Here is a 15212-nt window from a genome sequence, read left to right on the forward strand (position 1 = left end):
ACGTACCGTCAGCCTATGTACATGGCCGAGGCTCCCAAATATCAGCACTACAAGTCAAGAGCAACTGTATACAAGAAAACATCAAACCAGCCTCCTCTGACAAGAGAATGTTTGTGAATAAGCACTGATGGTGGTACTGTCTGTCTCACCTCAATAGCTATCAGGTTAATGAGGCGGTCATGTCTAGCTATGTATAAGTCTTTGTATGAATGGCAAACAACCACACACAAAATCTTTCTCTCTTTCAGAAGGAAATCTACTGACCATGCCATGCTGGTACATCGCCAGTTGGTAGCATCTCTGCTGTTACTCAACCTGCTGCTGTTGAGCAGTGTGGGTTTGGCCTTTGTGGGCCCTGCACCTATGGCCCCTGGCCTGTGTCCTGCCATGGCCGCCCTGCTGCACTACTACACTGCTTCACCTGGATGGGCCTGCATCCGTACAGGCTGCTGGTCCTGGTCTACAATACCTACATGAGACACTACGTGCTGAAGCCAAGCCTGCTGGGCTGGGGTAAGAACAGCAGTTTCAGAACAGATACCACAGTTAAACAGTCAACAATTAACATGTACAGACCAACAGAAAACTGAAAATCCAAAGCCTCAATCTGTCTCCTCTCAGGTGTTCCTGCTTTGGTTGTATCCATAGTTGCCGCTGTCAGTACAGATTTCTATTGGCTGAATAGCAGAAATTGAGTTTATTAACAAAACACATCATATTGGTGCATTGCTTCATAGCCCTAAGGAGGACTTTTTCCCTGATACGCAGGTGCTGGATCAAAGACTGATGTGCTGTACGGCTCTGATGTGGCTTACCTGTTAGTGGTCCTGCTCTTCAACAGCACCATCTTCGTCATCACAAGGATGCTCAAGCTGCGCTCTGTCACGTCGCCACAGGGGAAGAGGTGGAGCCGCAACATCACCTGAAGTGTTCTGGAACTGACCTGCGCCTCACCTGGGTACAGCTTCTTCTCCATTGGCTACACCAACTACGTCATCCTCTACATCTTCGCCATCCTCAACTCACTTAAGGGTGAACTCTCATCCTTATCGGAGGGAGCCAACGGCATACTTTATTTTCTATTTTTCCTTTCTATAAGAGTGCGAAAACAAGCAAGTAACATAGGGGTGAAAGATATCCCGTATATACAATCTAAATAATGCTTATTCAGGAACATCGCAATTTTACATTTCTAACACTGCAGATAGCAATAATGTACTGCTGAGCTCCACAGACAAGTATGGCTGTTCTACACAGTATATTTCTTTCTAAACATTCAGCAATGTTGCGCTCTCCGGATACACCTCTGCTCTGCTAGTTTATGACACTGCTTCCTGTTTTCCACAGGGTTCTTCCTGTGGATCTGTGTTAAGAGACTGCGGTGGGCAGAGCAGAGTTCCATGACAACTGGACAGAGCTCAAGCACCCACATTCTCTCTGATGGAAGCGAGATCTGGCCCTCTTCTGGAAGAACAAGGCAGTCAGTGCCTAAAGAGGGAGCAATTGCTGCAAATACATCCAAGTTCTGACCAAAAGCTCAATGAGATGAATGGAAATGACTAATGGAAATAAAGTACCGTGAAGGAATTGTTTGCGTCGGTCCCATACAGTACATCACATTGTTAAATAAATAAATGTTGAAACAGATAATGACTAAGAAAGAACTTGTACTGCTATCATTTAATTTCTTCCTGTTAAAATGAGAATTACTGGGTTTTTTTTATGCCATGATGTATGCACCTTTCACCTAAAGCCTTCTATGATTATTTTCCTGGGATGGAAAGGGGGGTTGGATTAGGGTTCGGGGTTGGGACTGTTCCCAGAGATGAAACTAAAGTATGAATTGTAATGATTGTACACTTTAATTCTGTAATAAATATACATATACAGTACCAGTCAACTTGACACACCTACTTTATTTGTACTATTTTCTGCATTGTAGAATAATAGTGAAGACATCAAAACTACGAAATAACACATAGGGAATCATTTAGTAACTAAAAACATTATAAACAAATCAAAGTATATTTTACATTTGAGATTCTTCAAAGTAGCCACCCTTCCCCTTGATGACAGCTTTGCACACTCTTGGCATTCTCAACCAGCTTCATGAGGTAGTCACCTGGAATGCATTTCAATTAACAGGTGTGCCTTCTTAAAAAGTTAAGAAATTCCATAAATTAATACATTTTGAGCTAATCAGTTGTGTTGTGACAAGGTAGGGGTGGTATACAGAAGATAGCCCGATTTGGTAAAAGACCAAGCCCATATTATGGCAAGAACATCTCAAATAAGCCAAGCGAAATGACAGTCCATTACTTGAAGGTCAGTCAACCCAGAAAATTATGAACTTTGAACGTTTCTTCAAGTGCAGTCGCAAAAACAATCAAGCGCTATGATGAAACTGGCTCTCACGAGGACCGCCACAAGAAAGGAAGCCCCAGAGTTACCTCTGCTGCAGAGGATAAGGTCATTAGAGTTACCAGCCTCAGAAACAGCAGCCCAAACAAATGCTTCACAGAGTTCAAGTAACAGACACATCTCAACATCGACTGTGTGAATCAGGCCTTCCTGGTCAAATTGCTGCAAAGAAAACACTACCTAAGGACACCAATAAGAAAAAGAGACTTGCTTGGGCCAAGAAAACACGCAACGGAGATTAGACCGGTGGAAATCTGTCCTTTGGTCTGATGAGTCCGAATTAGATTTTTGGTTCCAACTGCCGTGTCTTTGTGAGCTGAAGAGTAGGTGAACGGATGATCTCCGCATGTGTAGTTCCCACAGTGAAGCATGGAGGAGGTTTGATGGTGCTTTTCTGGAGACACTGTTGGTGGTTTATTTGGAATTCAAGGCACACAACCAGCATGGCTACCACAGCATTCTGTAGCGATACGCCATCCCATCTGGTTTGCGCTTAGTGGGACTATCATTCGTTTTTCAACAGGACAATGTAACACACCTCCAGGCTGTGTAAGGGCTATTTGACCAAGAAGGAGAGTGATGGAGTGCTGCATCAGATGACCTGGCCTCCATAATCACCCGAACTCAACCCAATTGAGATGGTTTGGGATGAGCTGGACTGCAGAGTGAAGGAAAAGCAGCAAACAAGACCTCAGCATATGTGGGAACTCCTCCAAGACTGTTGGAAAAGCATTCCAGGTGAAGCTAGTTGAGAGAATGCCAAGAGTGTGTAAAGCTGTTATCTAGGCAAAGGGTGGCTACTTTGAAGAATCTCAAATATCTTTTGATTTGTTTGACACTTTTTTTGTTACTACATCATTCCATGTGTTATTTCATAGTTTTGAGGTCTTGACAATTTTTCTACAATGTAGAAAATAGAAAGAATTAAGAAAAACCCTTGAATGAGTAGGTGTAGCCTAACTTTTGACTGGTACTGTATATATATATATATATTTGTTTTAAATTAACGAAATATATTATACTCCTAACTCAAATGTGTCACTTTGTTCTATAGTACAATGATTTAATGGTAGGTGGTCTTCTGCACGAGGACTTTCTATACTCCTGAACTAAAAACTCCACAACTTAATGACATGGTACAGGTTTATTTTCATTAAAAAAAAGTTAAGTATTTACATCACTACACCCCTCCAGAGTGCATTCACCCACCATCTCCCTCCTTTTAGAGAGGTGTTTGAGTTAGAGTCTGAATGCATGGTGATGGGATAGGTGGTCAACTTCTGAACATTACAGTATTGTCCTGTTGGCTTACTGAAACATCCCCTAACCAAGAACCTCTTCCCTCATAGTCACCTCCTGTTCCTGTACCACGTCCCCCTGGAATAACCCAGTGGTTCGGTCCACTGTCTGCACTGGACTCCTCTCTTGCCCAGAGTCCCTTAAGCACTCCAGCTCCTCCCTCTCTCTTTGCATCCTTTCCTTCTCCATCTGCAACTCCACTCTCTCTCTCTGCAGGTCTTCCCTCTCCCTCTGCAGGGAGCGGGCCTCCTGCTCCTGGCTTCTCCTCAGGGTCTCCAGGGCCTCCTTCTCTGCAGATGCCTCTCTGGTGTTGGCCCGACGTAGTGTCTCCAGGAGCTCCCTCTGCTGCTCCAGCGCCCGTGCCTCCTGCTGCTGAGCCCTCCTCAAGGCCTCCGTCAGCTCACGCTCCCGCTCCAACACACGCACCTCCCCCTCACATGCTCCCATCATATCAAATGCATCTACAGTGTGAGAGTGGAGACAAGAAAGACCGCATGAAATCAAGAGCTCAGGATCTCTAAATGATGTAATTTCATAAATTAACACGTATGAGCATCAGTTCTTCGAATACAGAATAATACAGTATTTTGGGATCAATTTGAGCAACACACATTCACATATATACAGTCATCAGACCTACCTGGAAATTTCCCTGGGCTTTGTTTCAGTGCAACCTCTCCAATTCTCCTTGACAGGTTGGTGTGTTTGGGGCCCGAGTTGCTGTCTCCGCGCAATGTTTTCTGGACACCGCTGTTCTTCTGTTTCTTGATGTGGCACTCCAGGCGAGCAAAGGCATCTGGATGTCTCTTGGAGAGGTGGCGCAGCAGGTTGCTGGTGCTGCTCTGGTGCTGGATCTTCTCATTGCAGATCAGACAAAGCGCGCGGTTCTGCTCCTCCAACCGCTCGTAGTGCGTCCACACGGAGCTCCACTTCCGGCCGGATGGTGTGGCCCCTGCACTGCCCTGGCTCACAATCCCAGCCCCGCTGTCTCGGACCACAGCATGATCCTCTGCTGCCTTCAGGATGCCATTGATGGCGCTTGCGATGTCTGCGTCACTCACTGAGGCTGCCTGCTCTGGGGGCTGCTCCTCTAGTGCTACCTCCACTGAAACAAACAGACCAGCAAAAAATGTTTTTACAAAAAAATAAGTTACTCCACTGAGGACTGTCTGACAACCATTCACCTAAAATGTGTTGCTAGCTAACGTATCTTACAGCTACACTACAAAAGTATGTGGACATCCCTTCAAATTAGTGGATTCAGCTATTTCAGCCACACCCATTGCTGACAGGTGTATAAAATCTAGCACACAGCCATGTAATCTCCATAGACAAACATTGGCAGTAGAATGGCCTTACTCAACGTGGCACCGTCATAGGATGCCACCTTTCCAACAAGTCAATTCGTCAAATTTCTTCCCTGCTAGAGCTGCCCTGGTCAACTGTAAGTGCTGTTATTGTGAAGTGGAAACGTTTATGTGCAACAACGGCTCATCCACGAAGTGGTAGGCCACACAAGCTCACAGAACGGGACCGCCGAGTGCTGAAGCGCGTAGCTCATAAAAATCCTCTATCCTAGGTTGCAACACTCACTTCCGAGTTCCAAACTGCCTCTGGAAGCAAAGTCATCACAAGAACTGTTTGTTGGGAGTTTCATGACATGGGTTTCCATGGCCTAAGACCACCATGCGTGATGCCAAGCGTCGGCTGGAATGGTGTAAGCTCACCGCCATTTGACTCTGGAGCAGTGGAAACAGTCGCCGGAGTGATGAACCACACTTAACCATCTGGCAGTCCGACGGACTAATATTGGTTTGGCGGATTCCAGGAGAATGCTACCTGCCCCAATGCATAGTGCCAAATGTACAGTTTGGTGGTGGAGGAATAATGGTCTGGGGCTGTTTTTTAAATTTTTATTATTTTTTAACTAGGCCCCTTAGTTCCAGTGAAGGGCAATCTTAACGCTACAGCATTCAATGACATTCTAGACAATTCTGTGCTTCCAACTTTGTGGCAACAGTTTGGGGAAGGCCCTTTCCTGTTTCAGCATGACAATGCCCACATGCACAAAACGAGGTCCATACAGAAATGGTTTGTTGAGATCGGTATGCACATGCATAACTACAGGGTTTGAGCCCTGAATGCTGAGTGGTTGAAAGCCATGGGAATGACAAAAACAAAAAAAGGACATAGCAATCAGGCTCCTTGGGGGTTTGTGGTATATGGACAATATACCATGGCTAAGGGATACGTCCAAAGAACAGCCCTATTGGCCATATACCACACCTCCTTGGGCCTTATTGTTAAATCATAGCAGTCAAAACAATTTAAAATCGACATCCATTAATAGAAAATAATATTGAGTTTAATAAGGGCGATTTATTTTCTCTTGCTACATTCTTAACTTGCAAAAATCGGTTTCACATTAAAAGAATAATTATTGCTTCTTACCCTACGTTGATATTCCTTAATTCGCTCGATAAAGTTATGGAAAAGGGTTTCGTGGATAAATGAGGCAACTCCTCTGACGCTGCAAAACAACATTTTGGGGATCATTTTCAGGCCTTGTGGGCGCGTTTTCAGAGGTCATTGGGTTAGACATTTTTACTAAACTTGGCAACACTGCTTGGCTTGTTTAATTAACCTACAGTTGCAGACATGCTGCCCCAAAAGTAATAAGGGATGTTATCACAAATCAATTCGTAGATCAGCATGTTTCTCCACGATCACTACATTGTAACGTTGGGTCAGCAACAGCTGATTCCGGACACAGACAGCATAGCCGCTAACGTTACAAGCTAGCTAACTTTTGGTGGAAGCATTCAGTATTGTGTGTGCAGCATAATATAGCTAGTTGGTAAGCAGCATTCCATTCGTTTATATTTAGTGCGACTGGCTCAGCTAGCATACCAGGTCTTCACATAGATGTCCAGCCATTGAGCTAACGACTATCTATTTAAAAGTGCGGCTCGGCAGAAATATTTATATAAACTAATTACATTTTTGGCAGCAACAATTACCCACCGCTGCTAAATTAATATAGGGTAAACACTGCCTTTAGGCCATGATCAAGACACACACATTAGGAAGTCAACCAAACTTTGCAACCAGTCTTTCCGCTGTGACCCGAGACAAGTAACACTTGGATATGGGGGACGTTAACATAGCTAGCCCGGCCTATGGTACAAATGTGTGCTAGCTGGTTAAGCATCTGGGCTAGCACAATATAAATATTTCGACTGAATAACTAAACACCGTATGTGTATCACGCGTGGGTTGACGAATGAAAGTATGATACACTTCACATTCGCAAAACCTGATATTCGAGTATGATAACGTCTCCACATAATATCAAATCATACCGTCACAGTAGTCTTCACTGCTAATCATCATTGGTTGACTGTTGTCGTCCGCCGCCACAGACCGCCTATCTTTTGATGCTACTGCGCTACTATACTCGTTCAGGTGTTTGCTACGCAAATGCCTTAGCATGTTCGTGGTGTGGCCGCAATGAAGGACGGTCTCCAAACACAGCAGACAAGTCACTTTTTTCTCGTCTACTGCTCTGAAAAAAGACCAAACGACACTTCGCTTTCTAGGCGCCATCTTCACATAAACGTCTCGTCGGTCCTCACTAGTTACCACAGCCTCAATGTCATAAAGCTCGCCTATTTATAGAATTTATCTTATTAAATTGTGGTTTTAAACCTAACCGTAAGCAAACTGCTAACCTTAAATGAAGACCACATTTTTTTTAATGAATTTGTACGATATAGCCCTTTTGACTTTGTGGTTGTGGTAACTAATAGACGTCTCGTCAGCGACCCCAATAAGTACTTCCGGGTCACGACATTTCTGAAACGTTATAAAGTAGCCGCGAGTCGACGGTTAGACCCGATGATGTATTTGTGCACATGCGCTTAGCTAGCTAACGTCGCCTACAAGCGTTATCAGGGATTTTTATTGAAAAAAAGCAGTTTTAGTTTTGTCTTCATTTTGGTGTCACATGCGGAAAACTGACAGCAATCCTTGCCCAATCGCGTCATAGCACTGCTTATGCTACAAGATGCACAACCAAAATTGAACATTTTCGGGACATCTGCCAGGGGTCTGGAGAACAAAACAGCCATTATCGGTGCGTCCTTGACCCGCTCAAACTATGCGAGTCCCGGCTGTTCTGATCCTAACCCAAGTTCATATGATCCTAGGCCAAATTCAGAGGATTTTACCCCGATCATGACAACTTGTCTGGGACGGCAAAACATGACGAATTCGTGGCAAATCGAATAGTGTATGCATTATACCTTAATGATTGCGAATTGCTTGAATGCTGGAAAATGACACTAACAGGCGTTTTGCTGCCACCTATAGTATTTGCAGTTTTCATCGAAAGCCTGCAGCAGAGTATTGAAACCCCAAACCCGTCTAAATTAGCTACATTGTGATGCAATGCACTTTTGGGCAGTCTAATTGTACATCCAACATTTGAATGAGACCCCAATTCATAGGGGAAGATTGGAGCTATCATTCAATTAACATTGTGTTGTGTGGATTACTTTACACTACTGGAAGACATTTACATTTTATCAGTAATTTTTGAAAATCCTCACGTCTGAGTAAATTAAACAAGCACGGAGGCAGCAATACTAGTCAGATATTTATTAACTTGGGAGGTGACAGGAGTGCACGGTATGTTTTCACAGCCTCTGTCCCCTCCACTGAAAACAAAATCACAGGTATTGTGTCTAACAGTGATAACACCAAGTAAAACTGAAATAACTTAAAACAAAATATAAATATCCATTAACAAACTTCTTATAGCTTATCAGACATTTCCACTTGCAGAACACATACTACTTAAATAAAATAGCCTTAGTAAAAACGCAAAAGTAAAAATGAAATAAATACAGTAGTCTTTCCACCATATAGTCAGACACATTCTATTCACAGGCTTGTACACAGCACAGGGTTGTAGTAGCATTTTATCAATACAGGAGATGCTGATATGGAAAATTAGATCAACAATCAATAATAAAAAAATACAAAAACATATCAAATAATAATTAACTGAAAGTCAAGGGGGGTTGCATATGAGTAACTGCTGTGATGGCAGTCTGATGTAAAGTTCGATTTTTTAAATGAAATTCTTGAGTTAGTAAGTTACTATTTAAAAGTAACTGTTTTTTATGTGTATAATACACATTTGTGTAAGAGAAAATCCAACATTTAATCTGTGACATGTATGTGAACAACTCCAAACATTTCTTTCATCGGCAGAAGTAGTGAGGCACAGTGAGAAACTGTAGCATGAATACTAAACACTTCCTCCTTCAAGGTGTTCACTAATTTGATAGGAATGTGTGTCGTTAAGGTGAACTAGGGTCGGATTGTCTGGAAAATGTAAAAACGCACACAGGCATGCACACACAAAAACTCTGAGAAGAAGAGTTCACATCCAGTAGAAGGTGTGCCCACCAGTCTGCCTGGCTGTGGGTTCTTGCAGGGCAGGATGCTGTGGCTTTGAGTGTGGCCCTGATGCACGGAAGAGGTCGCCAGACACAGGGTAGTGGTTGATAGGGGACAGTCTCCTCAAGACAGGCCATAGAAGCTGTCTGTAGGTAATTTATATTAGTGTGTGTGTATATAAACGAGTACTCAGTTCTTGTTTATCTGCAGCACCTCACAGAGGTTTTGGTTGGGATCTGGTTCCTGTGTCATGACCTCCACACTTTCCCACTCTCCGCTGCGGCTTGACCGTTTCACCGCCTCCACCACCGTCTGCACGTACAGCCCATCCTCAAACGTCGACGCCATAGCAACCGGCCCCCGCGCCCACGACCGACGCTCCTTCTGTGCCTGGAAAGCATATTTTAGAGCCGTAACCATGGAGCCTAGCCCCCGCAGGTGTGGCAGGGGGACATCCTTGACCTCTTGTCCCATCCCTCCGCTGTCCCCTAGCAGCAGCTCCTCTCCTTTCCCTCCATTGCGCTGCCCATACAGCTCTGTCCCCCTGGCAATCAGCCTCCCTGCTGACCCAACAACCATCACCTCGTGGACAAAGGCCCCCGGCATGTTGAAGTTCAGAGTCACAGTGCAGCACACTCCTGACCCAGTCCCAGTCCCCGCTCCTCTACCAGAAGCAGACCCTCCCATCAGCATCTGGAAGAAGCTGAAGTCATCGCTGGTGACGCGGCGGATCCCGTGGATCGCTCCGTTCTGCCGCACGAACGTCCGGAGAAGGCCGTGCACCCGCATCGCACGTGCTCCCGTCAGGTGACTCAGCAGGTCCACGAGGGTAGAGCCAAACGTGTGGAGCCCGCCACCCCCCATCAGCTCCTCGCAGGTCCAGCCGTATGATTGATCGAGCAGACTGGGGCCATAGACACGGGCATCACACACCTGCAGCTCACCCACATATCCTTCTGCCAGCAGCTGCCGCATTGCTACGAACGCTGGGAGGAAGCGTAGAGCATTACCCACAATGCTCAGCAACTGGGGGTAGTACCGCGCCGCAGTCACCATCTTGAACGCGTCCACAGCGGTAGCAGCCTTCTCACATACCACATTCTTACCTATCCCTGAGAGAGAGAGAGAGAGAGAGTGTGAGAGGTGTTCCTGAAAACACCTCTATGCTTCAACATCCACCATGTGTGTATGTAGGTTGTGGCACTATTTATTAACTGTGTGTGTGTGTGTCTATATGCAAATATAACCTCAGCCCTGACCTTAAAGCCCCACCCAACACAGGAATTCCACCATTCGACCAACTTAGTGGGAGGAAGAACATACTGTCCAGACCTCTCTGCCGCACACACACACACACACACACAGCACCTTCCTCCCCCAGAGGAGGGAGGTACTTTCCGGTTGGTGGAGACACTCTCAGGAAGCAGAAACTAAAGCAGGAAGCTGAGGTCACAGCTCAGGAATTCACCCAGATAAGATGGTCACCTCCTTTGACATAACCTACTAGTACCTCAAAACTCACGATTCAGTTAAAGCTTATAGGCAACTATTGTAAATCAATCAGAATACAGTGAAAGCCAGAGAGGGCTCAATAGAGACTAAGAGAAGGGATGTAGTGAGAGAGGAAAAAAGAGCCTCAGCCATGGAAAGGGAGAGAGGGAGATGGGGGGAGTGAGGTATGAGTCCAGACAGATTAGAAGAGGAATGCACCCAGTATGAGTTTTCAGAGACTGTACTGTTTATGTAAGTTTGTAGAAGCTTTGCTTCCCTACAGCCTCGTCAAGTATTTGTGTAAGAGTATTCTGTGTATTGGCTGAGCGTTGTGTAGGCATTGTAACCAATGTTTGTGGTGTAAACACTGGGATTGTTACTGCGATTACCCACGCTCTCCCACAGGGCAGAGTCAGGAAAGAGCCCCAGTCTGCCACACTTTCTGGGTGGGGCTGGACACCATAGAACCCAACTGTGTGTGTGCGTGTACAAGCGTGCGTGCATTTGTGTTGTCTTACCCAGGGCTTTGACGGCAATCTGCCGTGTGAGTGGGGGTGAGATGTAGACGCAGACCAGGTCAACATCAGGGTGCAATAAGACATCGTCCGATTGGCTGGTGTGAAACGGAATGCCCAGCTCCTGCGCCAGGGAGCTTGCCTCCTCCTCGCTCCTCCCCCAGAGCGCATGTACCTCAAACCCTTCCCCCCGCAGCAATGGAACTAGCACCCGTGCCGTACTCCCTGTGCCAAACACACCAACACCAGGCAACATTGCTGCCACTCCTCTTCACTGTATGTCTGGCCTGCACCACACAGACACGCAAGCATCCCAACGTCGTCCTACTCCCACCACTCTTCTCTCACAGTGGTAGTGTCTGCTGTTGCCTGGCAACACAAGGAAAATGTTTTAGAATTATTATTATGTACAATGGAGAGACTAAACGTTGTTTTACTTTTACATGTATTGCACGATTACGAACGTCCACGACTACCTGCTCCTCTGTCCAACTATCTACACATTAGCTACAGATTTTTAGACCAGATGTGATTTAACCAAAGATTTTTGGTATCCATTACTGCGAGTTACAGGTTTGCCTATAGAAAACGTTGCCAGAGGTTTTTCAACTAACCTGGTATTGACTGAGATAGACGGGTCCACCCCAAAGTGTCGCATGTCATGATGACACTCATGTCTCGATCAGTGAGAGAAGATTTGAAATAGACAAGATGGCGGCGTACATATTGTTAGATTACTTCATGGAGAAAAACATTTATTCATTTTAACAACGGAGCATTTTCGAAATTCAAAACGCACCACCTGCAACTGGACATTTTTGAAGATACATGTTTTGCCGAATCGAGAACGAGGATAGTGTCGCCAATACCAGGTTAGTTGAAACTTATTCTCAAAAACAATTTGATATTCATACCTATGGTTCTATGGCTGATAACCAAGTAGTTTACACTATAGAACAGCAAAGACTGCTACTTATGCATGTGTGAGATAAGCAGAATCATAGCTCTCAAACTCCCTACAGTTCTCAGCCATTAGCTTTACCCCAGACTGCCTTGTGTGAACTACAACCCCGACTCTGTGTTTTAACGTTTGGAAACGTCAAATCATCGCTTGCGATATGGCCCTCATCACTCATCAGCGAGAAACAATCCTTCAGATAAAGAAGATACACTTACTATAGCAGTTTTGCACAGTTCCATACAGCTATGGGTGCTTCCATCCTACCAAACTACACTTCAAGTTATGCTTACACACAGGTGTTCGGAGCATGCTAGATTGCTAATTTGCACAGGTGGTCAGCTTTTGTCTTCAGTCTGTTTTCCGTAAACAAGCGCTGTAACATTGAGATATGGCAGTGTGGGAACACTAACCCTATCAAGGTGTGTATAAATGTAAACTTTTGTTTTCTGAAAATTATTTCTTGCTGATATGAAAGGTCCATATGCTTCCAAAACCTTACCGCAAGCGATGCATGTTAATGTTCAGACCGCGTGACGGGGATCTTAACAAAACTTCCCTCTACAGAAGATGCCTTTGTACAATTACTCGTATTATGTGTAATGGAACTGAGAGTCATGACATAGGGCTAGGCAGAACCAAATCCAGACTGAACAAAAATATAAAACGCAACATGTTAGTGCATGTAAGTGTTGGTCCCATGTTTCATGAGCTGAAATAAAAGATCCCAGAAATCTTTCATCCACACAAAAAGCTTATTTCTCTCAAATTGTGGGCACAAATTTGTTTAAATCCCTGTTAGTGAGGATTTCTCCCTTTCCAAGATAATCCATCCACCTGACCGGTGTGGCATATCAAGATCATTAAACGTCATGATCATTAAACAGGTGCACCTTGTGCTGGGGACAATAAAAGGCCACTAAAGTGTGCAGTTGTCACACAATGCCACAGATGTCTCAAGTTAAGGGAGCATGCAACTGGCATGCTGACTGCAGGAATGTCCACCAGAGCTGTTGCCAGAAAATGTCATGTTAATTTCTCTACCATAATGCGCCTCCAACATCATTTTAGAGAATTTGGCAGTATGTCCAACCGGCCTCACAACCGCAGAAGACGTGTAAGCCGTGTGGGCAAGCGGTTTTCTGATGTCAACGTTGTAAACAGAGTGCCCCATGGTGGGTTATGGTATGGGCAGGCATAGGCTACGGACAACAAACACAATAGCATTTTATCGATGGCAATTTGAATGCACAGAGATACCGTGACAGGATCCTTAGGCCCATTGTCCTGCTATTCATCCTGATGATATCACCTCATGTATCAGCATGACAATGGCAAGGATCTGTACACAATTCCTGGAAGCTGAAAATGTTCCAGTTCTTCCATGGCCTACATACATGTCACCCATTGAGCATGTTTGGGATGCTCTGCATCGATGTGTACGACAGCGTGCTCCAGTTCCCGACAATATCCTGTTAAACAGCCACCACTAACATCGAGTGGCTGCTGCCAACATACTGACTCAACTCCAGCTCACTTTAATAATGGAAATTGATCAAAAATGTATCACTAGCCACTTTAAACAATGCCACTTAATATAATGTATATACTGTACTCTATATCATCTACTGCATCTTGCCATCTTTATGTAATACATGTATCACTAGCCACTTTAAACTATGCACTTTTATGTTTACATACCCTACATTACTCATCTCATATGTATATACTGTACCCGATACCATCTACTGCATCTTGCCTATGCCGTTCTGTACCATCACTCATTCATATATCTTTATGTACATATTCTTTATCCCTTTACACTTGTGTGTATAAGGTAGTAGTTGTGGAATTGTTAGGTTAGATTACTCGTTGGTTATTACTGCATTGTCAGAACTAGAAGCACAAGCATTTCGCTACACTCGCATTGACATCTGCTAACCATGTGTATGTGACAAATAACATTTTATTTGATATCCAGCAACTTCGCACAGCCATCAGAAATGATTGGGACAACATTCCACAGGCCACAATCACCAGTCTCATCAACTCTATGTGAATGTGATGCATCTTGCTGCATGAGGGAAATGGTGGTCACACCAAATACTGACTGGTTTTCTGATCCACCCCCTTACCTTTTTCTTTAAGGTATCTGTGACCAATGGATGCATATCTGTATCCCCAGTCATGTGAAACTAATAGATTAGGTCCAAATTTATTTCAATTGATTGATTTCCTTATATGAACTGTAACTCGGTAAAATCGTTAATTGTTGCGATAATTTTTGTTCACATAGGTTAGCTTGTTAGCTAACATTAACAAACCAGTGGCTGGGAAGGCAGAAGCCCAGGGGTTCTGGATAAGGATTTAGAAAATCGATGAGATCTTTATAACCACTCTTGTGACTAGGATATATTTTGGTGGTTTAGCTGGGGTAACTTCGTTTAGCTAGATGACTTTTGTTCCGCTGATTGTTAGGAGGCTATGCCGTGTAACGTTACCTGCTGATGTGATGACGTTCCCCGCCTCGGTCAGACTCCCAGTGGCCGTTTAATCGGTGGCAACGAGACTCACCATTCACATTCAGGTAAAAAGTTAATGGTATCAGAGCAAGACTCTCAAGTTATTCACACTTCTGTATTCTGTTCTCAGTATACTTTTCGAGGTTCACTTTGGGCATCCACTTTGGGCGTTCACACAGCATCCGTCTTTCTTCACGAAGTTGTCCTGATGAGTTTGCGCAGTGTTGTCCGAGAGACAAAATTCCAGTCACGTTCATCTGAGCAACGCCCGGACTGGTTCCCAAGCCATCAAGACCCACGCCATTGGCCGTTCGATAGCCAATGGGCTCTCAGCAATGCTTTCACCACCGCGTTCGAGCCTTCGAGGAGAAGCAGTCTGCCTGCAGCAGTGCCGCGTCCAACCAGCTAGTTCGATTGACTGACAGCGAGTTAAATGCCACGCTACATGTAAATTAAGGAAGCTTGCTAACGAATTAGATATGGTTTACAAGTAGAATTGCTTGTTTTCAGATTCAAAAATAGAGCTTAAGTTGCATCATT

The 15212-nt window shown here is 44.6% G+C and overlaps 2 protein-coding genes across 2 annotated transcripts; both read right to left on the reverse strand.

Annotated features, from left to right (window-relative positions):
• Positions 1 to 3550: 3550 nt before the first annotated feature.
• Positions 3551 to 7538, reverse strand: LOC120025298 (mitogen-activated protein kinase kinase kinase kinase 4-like). The gene is made up of 3 exons (XM_038969788.1): positions 7083 to 7538; positions 4361 to 4825; positions 3551 to 4181 (listed from the first exon to the last, which is right to left on the reverse strand). Exons 1-3 carry the CDS (start codon positions 7324 to 7326, stop codon positions 3745 to 3747), a joined length of 1146 nt encoding a protein of 381 aa, XP_038825716.1. The 5' UTR covers positions 7327 to 7538; the 3' UTR covers positions 3551 to 3744.
• Positions 7539 to 8364: 826 nt separating this feature from the next.
• Positions 8365 to 14876, reverse strand: LOC120025021 (glucose-fructose oxidoreductase domain-containing protein 2-like). The gene is made up of 3 exons (XM_038969450.1): positions 14652 to 14876; positions 11196 to 11561; positions 8365 to 10298 (listed from the first exon to the last, which is right to left on the reverse strand). The coding sequence occupies exons 2-3, from the start codon at positions 11446 to 11448 to the stop codon at positions 9376 to 9378; spliced, it is 1176 nt and encodes a 391-aa protein (XP_038825378.1). The 5' UTR covers positions 11449 to 11561; positions 14652 to 14876; the 3' UTR covers positions 8365 to 9375.
• Between the last annotated feature and the right edge of the window lie 336 nt (positions 14877 to 15212).

Source organism: Salvelinus namaycush, chromosome 30 (genome assembly GCF_016432855.1).
Source record: "Salvelinus namaycush isolate Seneca chromosome 30, SaNama_1.0, whole genome shotgun sequence".
Classification (NCBI taxonomy): domain Eukaryota; kingdom Metazoa; phylum Chordata; class Actinopteri; order Salmoniformes; family Salmonidae; genus Salvelinus; species Salvelinus namaycush.

Excerpts from the sequence above, each read along its gene's own strand:
- LOC120025298 (XM_038969788.1), bottom strand. The coding sequence starts at position 7,326 with ATGGCGCCTAGAAAGCGAAGTGTCGTTTGGTCTTTTTTCAGAGCAGTA. Across the intron at positions 4,826-7,082 it reads CAGTGAAGACTACTGTGACG|TGGAGGTAGCACTAGAGGAG; the intron begins GTATGATTTGAT and ends TGTTTGTTTCAG. Across the intron at positions 4,182-4,360 it reads AAGCCCAGGGAAATTTCCAG|ATGCATTTGATATGATGGGA; the intron begins GTAGGTCTGATG and ends CTCACACTGTAG.
- LOC120025021 (XM_038969450.1), bottom strand. The coding sequence starts at position 11,448 with ATGTTGCCTGGTGTTGGTGTGTTTGGCACAGGGAGTACGGCACGGGTG. Across the intron at positions 10,299-11,195 it reads GATTGCCGTCAAAGCCCTGG|GGATAGGTAAGAATGTGGTA; the intron begins GTAAGACAACAC and ends TCTCTCTCTCAG.